Source organism: Pteropus vampyrus, unplaced genomic scaffold (assembly GCF_000151845.1).
Source record: "Pteropus vampyrus isolate Shadow unplaced genomic scaffold, Pvam_2.0 Scaffold311, whole genome shotgun sequence".
In the NCBI taxonomy this organism is placed as follows: domain Eukaryota; kingdom Metazoa; phylum Chordata; class Mammalia; order Chiroptera; family Pteropodidae; genus Pteropus; species Pteropus vampyrus.
Window position 1 is genome coordinate 1 of NW_011889092.1, and position 13,593 is coordinate 13,593.

The window sequence follows — 13,593 nt, forward strand, 5'->3', positions numbered from 1 at the left end:
GGCTGGGGTAGTCCAGGAAAGCTTCCTGGAGGAGACAGGGCTAGAGGAGGGGAGTGCACCCCAGTAGAATGCTTCCCTGGATGTTGGTGTTGTGGAAAGGCACGGGACCAGGAGCCAGGTGACTCCAGTTTAGTCCTGGTTCTTCCAGCTATTTCCTGCAGATTCCTTCTCCTCTCTGGGCCTCAGCTATGCCAAAATACACTGAGAGGTTGGCCTCAGTGATTCCTAATCAGCAGTATAATTCCAGTGTTCTTGGTCTTTGAACCAAGAATGCTTGGAGGGAGCCAAACTGTATGTGAGGCAGGGGCTTGGGAGAGAGAGGTCTCCTCCAGGCATTACAAAGTCCCAGGGCTCCAACAGGCCTTGTGTCCTGGTGCCTCATGGGGTGGAAGATGGAGGTGTCCTAGGGTGTCCCAGCTGGAGGAGCAGAGGGGCTGGGCGGTGGGGGGCAGCTGGTACCCAGGAGCGTAATGTGTAGACCAAGGCCTTGTGATTTCAAGAGTGACTGCCAGGGGGACTACAACTAAGCAAGCTGCAGGGATGGGATTCTGGGCCATCCATGATGCGTGCTTAACTAGATGCTGTGCCCCAGCCGAGCCATTTAGTCCTCTTGGTGACCAGGAAGTCAGTGTGGAAACTGAGGCAGCAACCCAAGGGTGAAGAGAGGCTATGATGAGAAGTGGGGATAAGTCCCCACTGGAGGAAAGGAACCTACTGGAGCATGGGGGCTGCAGAAGTGGTACTAGGCCTTGGAGGGGCAGAGCCTAGAGGTGGAGGCCTGCAGGGCTCCAGCCAGCAAGGCTGAGGAGGCAGAGGCTGACCCAACTTCCCTTTGGGTTTTCAGATGGGTCAAGTGAGAAATCAGCTGAAGAGGACACCACACAGCCACACCATGGGGTGGTGAGTGCACAGCTTTACTGATGAGCTGGTTAGAGGAGGTGAGGTGGGCTGGTATCCAGGGCCTAACTCTCCATGACTGTAGAGCAGACAATACTAGTTACTGTCTTCATTTCTCATTGGTCACCTGCGTCAGCTCCTTTACCCCACCATGTCCAGCTTCTCTCTCTAGCCTCCCATTATGGCTCCCATTGTGACCAATGGGCCAGGAGGGGCCTGGGAAAAAGCACCACACAGGTAGGAGCAGGCCCCAAACTTACTGATTTCCCTCCTAGGAAACTCTTTGACACTGTTATATCCAGAGCCTGTGTCTGTGTTTATTCAGGCCACCTCTGGGCAGCATGTTCCCCTGAGAGTGGCCTCTGACTAGGGTCAGCCTTCCCCACCCAGCTCCTGAGGTACCAGCTCTTCGTCTGGGGACTACCTCTCTGTTCCCCCTACCCCCTGTCTTGGCTCCTCTCATCTTGGTCTAGAGCTAAGATGGGCCAAACTGCCCAGCCCTCTGTGGTTGGAGTGGAAAGAGGTGGGAGAATGGGATCACACAGTGAAACAAGTCCCTATCCTCCATCTGTGCTTTGTCTACAAAGTGAACAACTCCACCTGGGTCACCTGGTCCCTGGGGGACTGGAGGCTAGGCTTCCCTTCCCAGAGAGTCCCCAGGAGTGTGAACCAATATACTCTCCCTTCTCCTCTGCCAACTCATCCTCCTTTCCCAGCCAGGCCGATCAGCTGTGGGGGCCTCTGTGCCCCCGGACCTGAGCCAGGGCATCTCTTCTCCTTCTATTCTTCTCCCTAGGAGGCAATATGTGAAGTAAAGCCCACCCAGGCTTAGTTCCAGGCCCTGAGCAGCTACTTACTGGATGATGTGGGCAAGTCACCATTTGGGGGTTGGGCTCTTCGATTCCTTCTTGCATCTCTTCCACTTGACAAGCATTCCTAGGAGCTTCTTTTGTGCCTGGACCTACGCTGGGGCCCAAGACACAGTTTCTACTCTGGGAGTTCTTGTGGACTCAGTCCAGCCATCCGAGGACTGACTGAAACTCTACGGGGCAGCAAGGGGCTGTAGAAGAAGGAATGTGACTGACTTGGGGGGCAGCAAAGGGGATGAGAAGCTCTTGCCCCAAGCCAATCACTTGCTCCTCTCCCATAACCTGAAGTTGCCAGTTCCCAAACTATGAACCATGAAGCTCCTGCCCCATTACACTGCCCTCACCACACACCCTTTGCTGGCACTGTCAGCCCTTCCAAGACCTGATCTGGAGGGGCAGGGTCTTGAGATCTTGGATCCAGGGGCTCAGGAAAGGAGACCTGAGCTCTGGAGACCCTCTGTCTCTGGTTGGGGCCTTCTCCTACTTTTCCTGCCCCAGGGCATTTGGAGGGTCTGGTGGGATCTTCAGAGGCCTATCCCCTTCTCCCATCACCTAAATCTTCTCAAAGAAGAATTTCCTGACTCTCATCCTCACTAAATTCTCACCTTCTATTTCTTAAATATTAAGTTCTCCAGGTCCTTGATCACTTATGTCTCCCAGATCAAGATCTCAGCGCCCTCTGCCCACCCCAGCCCCAAGGACCCGGCTCTGACAGGCCTGAGAGGGACTTAGTGGAGGCTGCATCTCCAAACCACTATCCTCTGAGAGTTTTCAAAAATCCCTTGTCTGAAAATGTCTTAGACCTCATCCAGATCATCTTTCTGTCCCTAGCCTGTGCCCTCTCTTCACTGGGGAGTCATGCTGGTGTCTACCCTCAGGCTGCTCACTGCAGCCGTCTCGCTGCTCCTCCACTGGGAGAGGCCCATCAGTGACCTCCATCCTTCCTGCCATTTGCAGAGACAGTCCCAGGACCCATGTTCAGGGGACGGTGGGAGAAAGAGTGGCCTGAGCACCCCAGCCCCCACCGGGCTCAGCTCCCCTCTGGGCTTCATTCCTCGCCACTTCCGACCGAAGGGGGCAGGCAGCACGACAGTCAAGATTGTCCTGAAGGAGAAACATAAGAAAGGTGGGGACCGGAACCTCTCCAACCAACTCCCGAGGTGGGAAAGGGGAGCCCCGACTACTCCCACCTCCCGTACCTGCACCCCCCTGACTCAGTAGTTCTCCAGTCTCAACTTGGCCGTGAGCTTATAGACTTACAGAACATCAGAACTAAGGTACCCTTAAAGAGCATTGTGTCTAAACCTTCATTTGACAGATGAGAACACTGAGGTTCAGAGTATTCAGTTAGAGACAGAACCAGTCCTGGAATCAGGACTGAGGGTCAGTATAACAATATTTTTTTGAGCATTTGCCATGTCTTTTCCAGGAATCGAGGGGCACAGAACAGATAGATGAAGAATGGTCCCTGTCCTCGAGGGGCCCCAGGCATGTAAATAAATTACGATCATATAAGGAAATGCTGAGGGAAAGTTTTTAACAAAGGAAGGAGGGAGCAGAGCTGGGCTGTGGGAGGACAGTCTGGATGAAGTGGGGAAGGAGGCCACTTGGGCAGCCATGGCAGCACAGTGGGGGAAAGAAGCTTCACTGTAGAGCACCTCGACTGGTGGAGTGGGAATGGCTGCAGAGGCATCTGTCCCAGCACCTCTTGTGCAGATGGGACACTGAGGCTGAGAAAGGGGGAGGGAACTGCCAGAGCTCACACAGCTAGGTAGTGAAGGACTTGATGTCAGTTCTACTGTCAGGCCATTCCCCTCCTTGCCCCACCAGAAGGGCTCTGAGGACAGGAGAGGGACTCTTCATCTTCAGAAAGTCTTTACTTGGCACATCTCAGTCTTGAGAGCTGAGACGGGGGATGTCAGGGATGTGAGACCAATTTTATACCCTGGCCACCACTTTGTAGGCAGTGTGGCTGGGCCAGACTGGTGGAACAGGGCCTCCCCAAGACCCCACCCTCACCTATTACTGGACTCTGGCAGCAGTCCAAGGCACTGACCCTCCTCCCTTCCTGCCCTCCTCGGCCCAGCCTGTGTGCATGGCGGAAAGACGTACTCCCATGGGGAGGTGTGGCACCCAGCCTTCCGCTCCTTTGGACCCCTGCCCTGCATCCTGTGCACCTGTCAGGACGGCCGCCAAGACTGCCAGCGGGTGATCTGCCCCACTGAGTACCCCTGCCATCACCCCGAGAATGTGGCTGGGAAGTGCTGCAAGATTTGCCCAGGTACAAAGAGATGCTGGGGGCTGGGAAGACACTAGCTATAGTGAGCCCTGAGTCTCTCTTGTCAGGGCACAGGCACTTGGAACATTTCTGACATGGATGGGGCAGGGACTCAGAGCCACGGGATGCAAGATTTTTAGGTGCACAGGATGTTAGAAGCACAGCAGTGGGAAATTCCAGACTTGTAACATATTACTTATGGAGCCATCTAATGTGGTAGAGACAGATCCCGAGGCTCTCATACATACATAGACTCAAATAATGTTCTGGAATCTATGAGGTCATAACATATTAGGATATCAGAACTTTTAAGAGAAATAGCCAGTGTTTATCGAGCACTTACCATGGGCCAGGTAGGTATTTTGTATGCATGAATTTGTGTAACCCTCACTACAATGGATATGGCAGGTATCTATCTCCATTTACAGAGAGAGAATATAAGTCTAGAAGGGGGTATAGTGTAGAGACTTATCCCAGGTCACACAAATATAAGCAACGGAGCTGGGGTTTGAACTCTGCTCTTGCTCCAAAGACCATACTCTTGACCTCTGTTGTCTTCCTTCAAGCCTCTCCTTTCAACGAAAATGGGAAAACTGAGACCCAGAGAAGAGAAGAGACTTTCCTAAGTCACACAGCAAAGTCGTAGTGAGTGGAGCTGGAACTAGAATTCAGGCTTCCAGTCTTGCCAGCTGAGTTCTTTCAACAATGTCATGTGACCTTAGAATTAATAAGTGTGCTGAAAGTCAGAGTATCTGAGTGAGAAGCATAGCCTGTGAGGGTCAACAGTAGCTGTTGTGAGGAGCAGGCACGTTCTCAACAGCCTGGAAGGTGGGGTAGGAGGCGCAAGGTGAGGTCGTGCCCTGACCACACCTGGTTTGAGGGCTGGGTTGGCAAAGCTGAAAGGAGAGGAACAGAAAAGAAAAAGAGGAAGGAAACATGCACTGAGAACTTACTAGTGCCAGATGATTCCACGTGTTTCATTTAATCCTCACAGCTCAGTTATTTCACAAATGAGATGACTGAGTGGCTACATTTACCCTGAGTCTCCACCTACCTCACCATTTAACATCAGGAAATTTGAATTTGCATTAGCTTGCTTACTGACTTATTTACTTACCTAACTTGCTATTCTGAGCTTAGACAAGTTACTTTACCTTTCTGAGTCTCAGATACAGAGTTGATGAAAATACTTTATGAATTGTAAGTCAAAATCCAAACATAAAGAATAACTATTATTTATCAGAGTGATATGCTATTGGGACAGGGTCAGGGAGGGAGCATGATGGGATGGTGCTTGGAACGCATGAGGAGTGGGGGTTCAACTTGACTCTCTATGAGACTGGCTGAGGCTCACTCCTGGGCTTCTTCACATACACACCTGGTCTTGGGTTCTGTCACCAGACGCTAGTCTATTTCCCCTTAAAAATAGTGAGACTGTAACAGCTCTTAGCTGGACATATCTAAGGACTTCATAACTAGTAAGAGTCTAGAAGGGGATGTATGTATAGAGACTTACTCCTTCAGTCCTTAAAAAATAGTCAGAGAATGTTAATACATGGAAAGTTCTGGAGAGTGTCCATTGAATTCCAACATGTCAGAGCTTTAGGACTGGATCCAGTTTGGCACTAAACAACATCCCCACCATCCCCACCATCTCCATCGTCACCCCAGCAAGCCTCCCCGCATCGTCTTCACCATCACCACTACCTCTTCTGTCGTCACAACCATCATTATCATTACTGCCATGATCATCTCTGCCCCTCTCAAACTTTTTATTCTATGTGTATTCATTAAGAGCTTGGCGCGAGCAACTCAAAAGACTTGGAGGACATGGTTCCTGCCCTTCACCTTGTGGGTCTCTTTTAAAAAGAAAACATACCCGAGCGAAATATTTACAAGGCAATGCAGGGCAGCGTGGGATTAAGGGCACGAGTGGGAGGCATAAACAGGAAGGGTTTTAAAAGCTATGAGTGGAAGAAAACAGGGTGAGCTAAGCCGTTCCAGGTGGGCTGCGTGGAGAAGGTGGAAGGTGAGCTGGGTCCTGAAGGGTGAGAAGTTTTCTGATATGCTAATCAATGGGAAGTGAATGGGGGAGATGCCCCGTCTCTCTTCCCCAGAGACCTCCTTCTCTTCCCGGGGGCACCAGAAGTTTCCCAAGGATCATAGAGACCCTGAGGGGGATGTCAGACCAGTGGCCCCTCTTTTTGAGCCTACCAGGGGGTGAGGAGACAGAGCATTCACAAAAGCTCCTTGTCTCTCTTAGAGGACAAGGCAGACCCTGGCCACAGTGAGATCAGCACCACCAGGTGTCCGAAGGCACCGGGCCGGGTCCTCATCCGCACATCAGTATCCCCAAGCCCAGACAACCTGCGTCGCTTTGCCCTAGAGCGTGAGGCCTCTGAGCAGGTGGACATCTACCTCTGGAAGCTGGTAAAAGGTGAGCATTGGCCTTCTCCCAGCTGGGCATACTTTTGATCTGTCGCCTTTCCTATGCTCCAGGACTCCTGGGAGCCTTGGGGCATTTGGTCAATCAAGTGCCTCTGGCCCAGGAAGACCTGCCGCTGGCTGGCTTACCAGGTTTAAGAGTCCCTAATTCCAAGATAAAGGGAGACAGTGAATCTGTCTGATTTCTCTGAAAGTTCTGATAAGTTCACCCACTCTGAGATGCCAGGGCCTTGAAGTGCTCCCTCTCCTGGGGGGAAGGGGTTGTTGCACCTTGCAAGGAGCCAGGGCAGAGTAATGCCTACCCTGATGAAATAGAGATGTCAGTTGGTGAATTTCAGCATTCTGTGAGGCGAGGTCTTTTCAGGCAAGAGGACCCTCGAAGCATCCTCAGAGTAGGAGGGCCTTAAGGCTAGTCTCAGTCAGCCTTTTCTGCATGGTAGATTCTATCCCTCCAAGGTAAGTTGACATCAGAATGTATTTCTCATTCTGTGAGAAACCCTATTCAACAGGCTGCTCATATCACCAAATGAAAATCAAGAGGAATTTTCATTGATACGGGAATTGCTGACAGTTCTGTTTTCTGGCTCTTCTCGAGACACATAGATCCCCTGAGTAGAATGAAACAAACTTTTTAACCCTTTAAGTGTGAATTAGCTCTAAGGTCGCTTTTCTCTACTGATGGGCTTGGCTGGGGGTGGGGACGGGAGAAGGGACAATAAGAAGGGGTGAGTAAGGGGATAATAAGAATGATAACAATGATAATAACAACCAATGTGTAAAGCACTTTAGAGTTTCCAAAGTGCTTTCATGTTCATTATCTCATTTGATCCTCAGCGATCCTGAGAGTTAGGTATTATTATCCCCATTTTACAGATGAGGAAACTGAGGCTCAGAGAGGTGAAGTACCTGGCTCAAGGCCACACAGCCAGTAAGTGGAGGAGCTAGAGCCCATATCTTGTGACGTCAGACGCGGCTCTTTCCCTGCTCTACTCTTCCCCCTGTCGTAGGAGGAATGGACGAAGAAAGCGGAGCTGTTCAGCCTGGAGAAGAGAAGACTCAGGGAAACAGGACCGCTGGCTTCATGGCTCTGAAGGACTGCCCCAGGCAGAGGGAGCCATTGTGTTCTGACGGGCCGTAGGGGTCAGAACAGCGAGCAGGGACTTTGCAATCAGACCTGGGTTTGAATCCTGGTTCTGCCATTTCTTAGCTGTGTGGCCTTGGGTAATCACTTGACCTCTCTGGGCCTCAGTTTTCTCTTCTGTTAATTGGGGAGGAGGGTTTCTGGAGGATTCAATGGAATAACATAGGTACAGCCCCTGACCTATAGTAGGTGCTAACAGTGTCACTATCCTTCTCATCCCACCTCATCAATCAGTTAGAATTGCAGAGAAAGAGGTCTCAGCCAATGAGAGGAAGGACTTTCTCATACTTAGAGCCTTCCTGTAATGAAGGGAGGGAACAAGCTCCATTCATGGGAGTGTGCAAGCAAGGACTAGTGGGGATTCTGCCAGCAGCCGGGAGTTAGATTCAGTAACTTTATAATTCTTTGTACCTTGAGACTCCATCGGTCCCTGGATAGGTGCTGGCTGCATGTTTGTTTATTCTGGGCTTCTCCTACCCCCACCAGTTGCTGGGACCATAGAGAGTAATAGAACCCAGCCTCTTTCCTTAGGTGACCTGGTTGCAGCGGGAGCTCCCTGGGAGCTGAGCTGATCAGGAAAGGCTTCATGGAAGGTGGGCCTGGGGCTGGACAGGATTTAGAAAGGCAAGAGGGGCACATTGCAAGCAAGGTAGCAGAGACAGCCTTAAAATCTGGCTCGAGAGCTCACACTTATATTATCTGTGTACTGTGATTGGTGTGTAGCATGCACTATGTATAATATGCTACATTTAATCCACATAAGAAAACTGAGGGCTATGTATTGATACCCCGTTTTGCAAATAAGAAAACTGAGTCTGAGAGGTAAAATGACTTGCTCAAAGTCACACAGTTTAAGCAGTAAAGCAAAGACTCAAACCCAGTTCTGACTGGCTCTAGTGCTGCCTCCACAGAGGTGACCTTATGCTTTTAGGGAGGTGCCTGAGGAAGGACAAAGTGTGCCCAGGATGGTACAGAGGGGGACATTGTGACTCAAGGCCAATCTCATTACCACCAGGCCCAGCAGAAAAGAAACAAGATTGAGGGGACTCTTCAACTTCACAGTGCTAGGCCCTATCACGCTATTACTAGCATACCTCCCCTTCCCCATTTCCTGACCCCCTAGGTGGCCTAAATGCCCTGTCCACCTCCCATTACCTCCCTGTGCCTGCCCGTGGAAGTCAAACACTTTCCCACAAACTGATTGTCAGTGGGAAACCCACACTGTTTCCTCAGGCAGAGGAGTGGAACAGCAGGCCTTGAAGGCTGGGAGAGGAAGGGCAGAATTGACTTGGAGACAAAGTGAGTAGGTGGACACTGAAACCTGGGCTAAATGAGGCCACACCACAGCGGGGCAGCCCCAGGTCCCTGAAGCTGAGTAGATAGTTGGCTTAGGGTTAAGGGCCTTTTAGATTCTGGAGTTTCAGAATAGGAAGGACCTCAGGGGTCTCAATTCCTACCCCTACCTAGGAAGTACCCCTTTGGCCTCACTGATAGTCTCTAGCCCCTGAGCGTACATAGCCCCACCCACCTCTAGACAGATGATTGATTTCCAACACTGTGGATGGCTCTGCCCAGAGAAGGTTTGTCTTCACACTAAACCAAGCCTATCCTGTCCCCTGGAACTCACCCACCAGTGCTACCTCTGCCCTAAGCGTCCACAGAGTCCAGCTGCCCTCAGACCTATCATGCCCTTCAAAGGGCAAGAGGGACACAACCATGACCCTCAGGAGCCCAAGAACTAGTCCTTTCAATCACGTTTTATAGGCTACAGTAAGGAGTCCTGCCTGCATCCCTGTCACCTCCTCTCCAATTTGTGTTCTGGGGTGTGTGCAGTGGCAGGCTTGGGACAGAAGGATTCATCCCCATCTTATGCTGTGACATAGCCTGGGGGTTTAGAGTAAGTCTTTCCCACATCCTGGTCCTTGGCATCTGGGCTGGGGATCCCAAGGACAATGATAGACATTCCTGGCCTCCTAGACCTCAGTCTTGGAACCTGTGCTGTACGTACTCTTCTATGGGGTCACACTCAGATTCCCATAAGCAAGGCCAGTTCTTGGTTTCCTTGAGGGTGGTACTGGCCTAGCAGAGACCTTGCTGTCACATCTGTTCTTTCTGGCCACAGACCCTGGTGGTAACAGCTGGTGCAACATAGCCCATGTGCTCAGGGCTTTAGCACCATGTGTGGTACCAGTGGCCAGCTCCCCATGGAATTCAAACATCAGGAGATCCAGCTAATACCTCATCACTCCTCAAGGCCTGGCTTAGACTGGGTACACATATATTTGCTTATCCATCCATCTATCCTTCCATCCATCCATCCATCCATCCAGGGATTCATTCATTCATTCATTCATTCATTCATTCATTCTACATGCCTAATGTGGGCCAGGCTCATGAGGACCCAGACAGGCAAGCCCTTCAGAAGTTCCAAATCTGTTAGGGGAAGCAAGAATAGATACAGTCTTAGCACATTAGAAATAGATACAATCACCAACACAAACCAAGAGCTATGCATAGTTGTAGCTTGCTCATTGGAAGTTATAACTACCTGAGGTGGGAAGTGAGGGAGGGATCAAGAAAAACTCCCAGCTAAGGCTTGGAGGATGAGTAGTTCCCCTGGTGGAGTTCCAGCAGATAGGGTGGCATGTGTAAAGGCTTGGCCCCTCAGGGATCTTCAAGTAGTTGGTTAGGGCTGGAGGACAGGCAAGACCACTTAGGGGGTCAGGTGAACTGAGCCCTGCTCTGAAAGAGGGCCTACAACTCTAACACTTAGTGTTCTGGTGTCTGAATAAGCGTGCCTATTGATTTTTATCATATGTTCTATGCTCAGCAAATCCATACAAGTCTGGCAGCTTTCCTCCCTTCCTCCCTTCCTCCCTCCTCGCTCCATTCTACACTGTAGATAGGTGAGTGATGTGAGAACAGGATGGAGATGAGGACAGGGGCAGGGCCAGCGGCAAGATGACGGGAGTTTAGGGAAGGGAAATGACAGGGCAACATGTATATTTTCAAATGACCACAGTTAGGATCACAGGTTAGAGGGCGAGTAAAAATGATCAGAAGTCCAGTGCAGTGACCCAAGCAAGACATGATGGGACCTGAATCGGGAGAGCAGCAGTGGGAATAGGAGAACAGACTCAAAATATGTAGGAAATTTAGTCAGCAGGCTTTGGTGTCTGATCAGAACAGGGGAGGGGAGGAAGGTGACTGGGTTCGTTCCAAGTCTAAGTTCCCTCATTTCCCTGATGTACGGCCCTGCCTTTCCTGCTTATGCCCTTGTCTCTGCCCTCAGGAATCTTCCACTTGATTCAGATCAAGAAAGTCAGGAAGCAAGACTTCCAGAAAGAGGCACAGAACTTCCGGCCACTCACCAGCACCCACGAAGGTGGGACCTTGGGCTGAGGCTGGGGCTTGGGAAGAGAGCCTGGCTAGAGGCCAGGGCCTCTCGGGGAGTTCCAGGCTGCTGGTGCCAGGAGGGGGGGCTGTCAGCCACAGACGTCAGTTCCCGGCACAGGAATCCAGTGGGCGTCTGAGCCAGAGATTTCTCAACTCCGGTGCTTGGGGCTTGGGAGCGGGAGAGTGAAGCAGAGCCTGCTGGATTTGGTCTTGGGGTGGGGGACACAGGGTTGTAGAGGAGGGAGGTCTGAGCCCCAAACCCGGGTTTTGCCTCCTTCCTTTTTACTTGGACATTTCCCTTTGAAAGCCTCCTAACCACTTCCTTCTGATGCCCTCAATTTGGTCTATACTAGTACACTGAGGAAGATGGACCCAGGTGGGACCGCAGGTTGGGGGTGGGAAGTTACACATGGGAGTGTCACGAAAAGGTATCAGGAAAACAGCCCAGCCTCCAGTTGTTGGTTTATTGAAGGCGGGGTCAGAACTGATCTAGATATGGAGGTATGATGGGGACGCCCACTTCCTTCTTTGTGAGATCCAAACCTAGGTCTATGCAGTCCTCCTCGCTCTGTTTTTCCCACGCCAGTCATTCTGCCTCTGTGGTGCACACACACCACACCCCACACACACATACCACGCGTGCACGCGCGCGCGCGCGCACACACACACACACACACACACCCCTACACGTATACCTACACACACAACTCTTCTGCTTTCCTCCATGCAGGTCACTGGAACGTCTTCCTAGCCCAGACCCCGGAGCTGAAGGTTATGACCAGTTCAGACAAAACGACCAAGACCTTATAACAAAGACCTAAATAGTTGCAGATATGAGCTTTATCATTTTTGTTATTATATATTAATAAATAAGTTGCATTATCCCTCAACCCTGCCTTCTGAGTTCATATCCAGTCGCCCTGTGGTCTCCCAATTGATTCCAAGGCAGGCCTGGTTATCCCCATTTTACAGAGCTGGAAACTGACATGCAGCAGGGGAAGAGACTGGACCCTGTCCTCACGGTGGGTTGTTACCAGAGCCAGGGCTAGTTCTCCCAGCCTCTTTGACCAGGCCCTTGTCTGCCCCCATGGCCTGTACTACTTCCGTCCCCAAGCCCCAGCACAGCACTTCTGCTTTTATAGGCAGCTCCCCTACCAGAGCTCTTTGGCACTGAGCATAAAAAGGGAGATTGACTCTAGTTAGCCAGCTGAGGGGGTGAATGTAGCCTCAAAGCACTTTCCCAGCAAATATTCCAGGGATGTTTGCAATTGTCAGCCACACTTTTCAATGAGGAAGCTAAGTTTTGGGAGGAGCAATAATTTGTCTGAAGCTGCAGAGCAGGGTAGTTAGTACAGATTTGGAAGTGGATGCCAGGTCTCTTGCTCCAGGCTAGCACTCCTCTCCCATTCCACCGTGACCAATGTCGTAAGTCCAAATAGTCTCACCTCAGAGGATTTCAAAGACTTGGCAGTCAGATTGCCAAGGCTGGCACCACGGTCTGGGGAGGCCTAACCGTTACAATTAAAGACAACATCAATAATTTATGTTGCCCACATATACAGTGCGTCGTGATTTCAAAGACATTTTAATGCCTATGATTCCACTTAATGTGAAATGTAGGAATTACTCCCATTTTAAAAAATGTATTAATTTAAAAAATTCCCATCCCCTCGTCTCCCGTCCTTTTGGAAACCATCAGCTTGTTCTCTACATCTATGGGTCTGTTTTGTTTGGTTTATTCATTCATTTTGTTTTTTTAGATTCCACATATAAGTGGAATCATACAGTATTTGTCTTTCTCTGGCTTATTTCACTTAACATTAATACTGTCTAGGTCCATTCATGTTGTTGCAAATAGCAAGATATCATTTTTTGATTGCTGAATAATATTCCATTGGGCATATATGTATATGTATGTGTATATACACATACATATACATATACATATATACACATATATACACATATGTGCTTATATATATACATACACACCACATCTTTATCTATTCATCTGTTGACAGACATCTAGTTTGCTTTAATGTCTTGGCTATGACTAGTACTGCTGCAATGAACATAGGGGTGCAAATACCTTTTTGAGTTAGTGTTCTTGTTTTCTTTGGGTAAATACTCAGAAGCGGAATTGCTGAATCGTATGGCAGCTCTATTTTTAATTTTTTTAGGAATCTCCGTGCTGTTTTCCATAGTGGTTGCTCAAATTTATAATTCTACCAAGAGTGTACAAGGGTTCCCTTTTCTTCACATCCTTATCAGTACTTGCTATTTGTTGACTTATTGATGATAGCCATTCTGACAGATGTGAGGTGATAACACCTTGTAGTTTTAATTTGCATTTCCCTGATGATTACTGATGTTGAGCATCTTCTCATGTATCTGTTGGCTATCTGTATGTCCTCTTTGGAGAAATGTCTATTCAGGTGTTCTGCCCATTTTTTATTTTTATTTTTATTTTTATTTTATTTTTTAATTAAGTTTATTGGGGTAACATTGGTTAATATAATTATATAGTTTTCAGGTGTACATTATAATTTGACATCTGTATATTCTAT

The 13,593-nt window shown here is 49.5% G+C and overlaps 1 protein-coding gene across 1 annotated transcript; it reads left to right on the top strand.

Moving 5' to 3' along the window:
* Window positions 1–844: 844 nt before the first annotated feature.
* On the top strand, window positions 845–11,916 carry LOC105303682 (chordin-like protein 2; the record flags this gene model as incomplete). Its single annotated transcript, XM_023521646.1, has 6 exons — window positions 845–900; window positions 2,724–2,892; window positions 3,853–4,047; window positions 6,308–6,481; window positions 10,923–11,015; window positions 11,757–11,916. Coding segments are annotated over 6 exons (767 nt in total), but the record flags the coding sequence as incomplete, so codon positions are not given.
* Window positions 11,917–13,593: the final 1,677 nt, after the last annotated feature.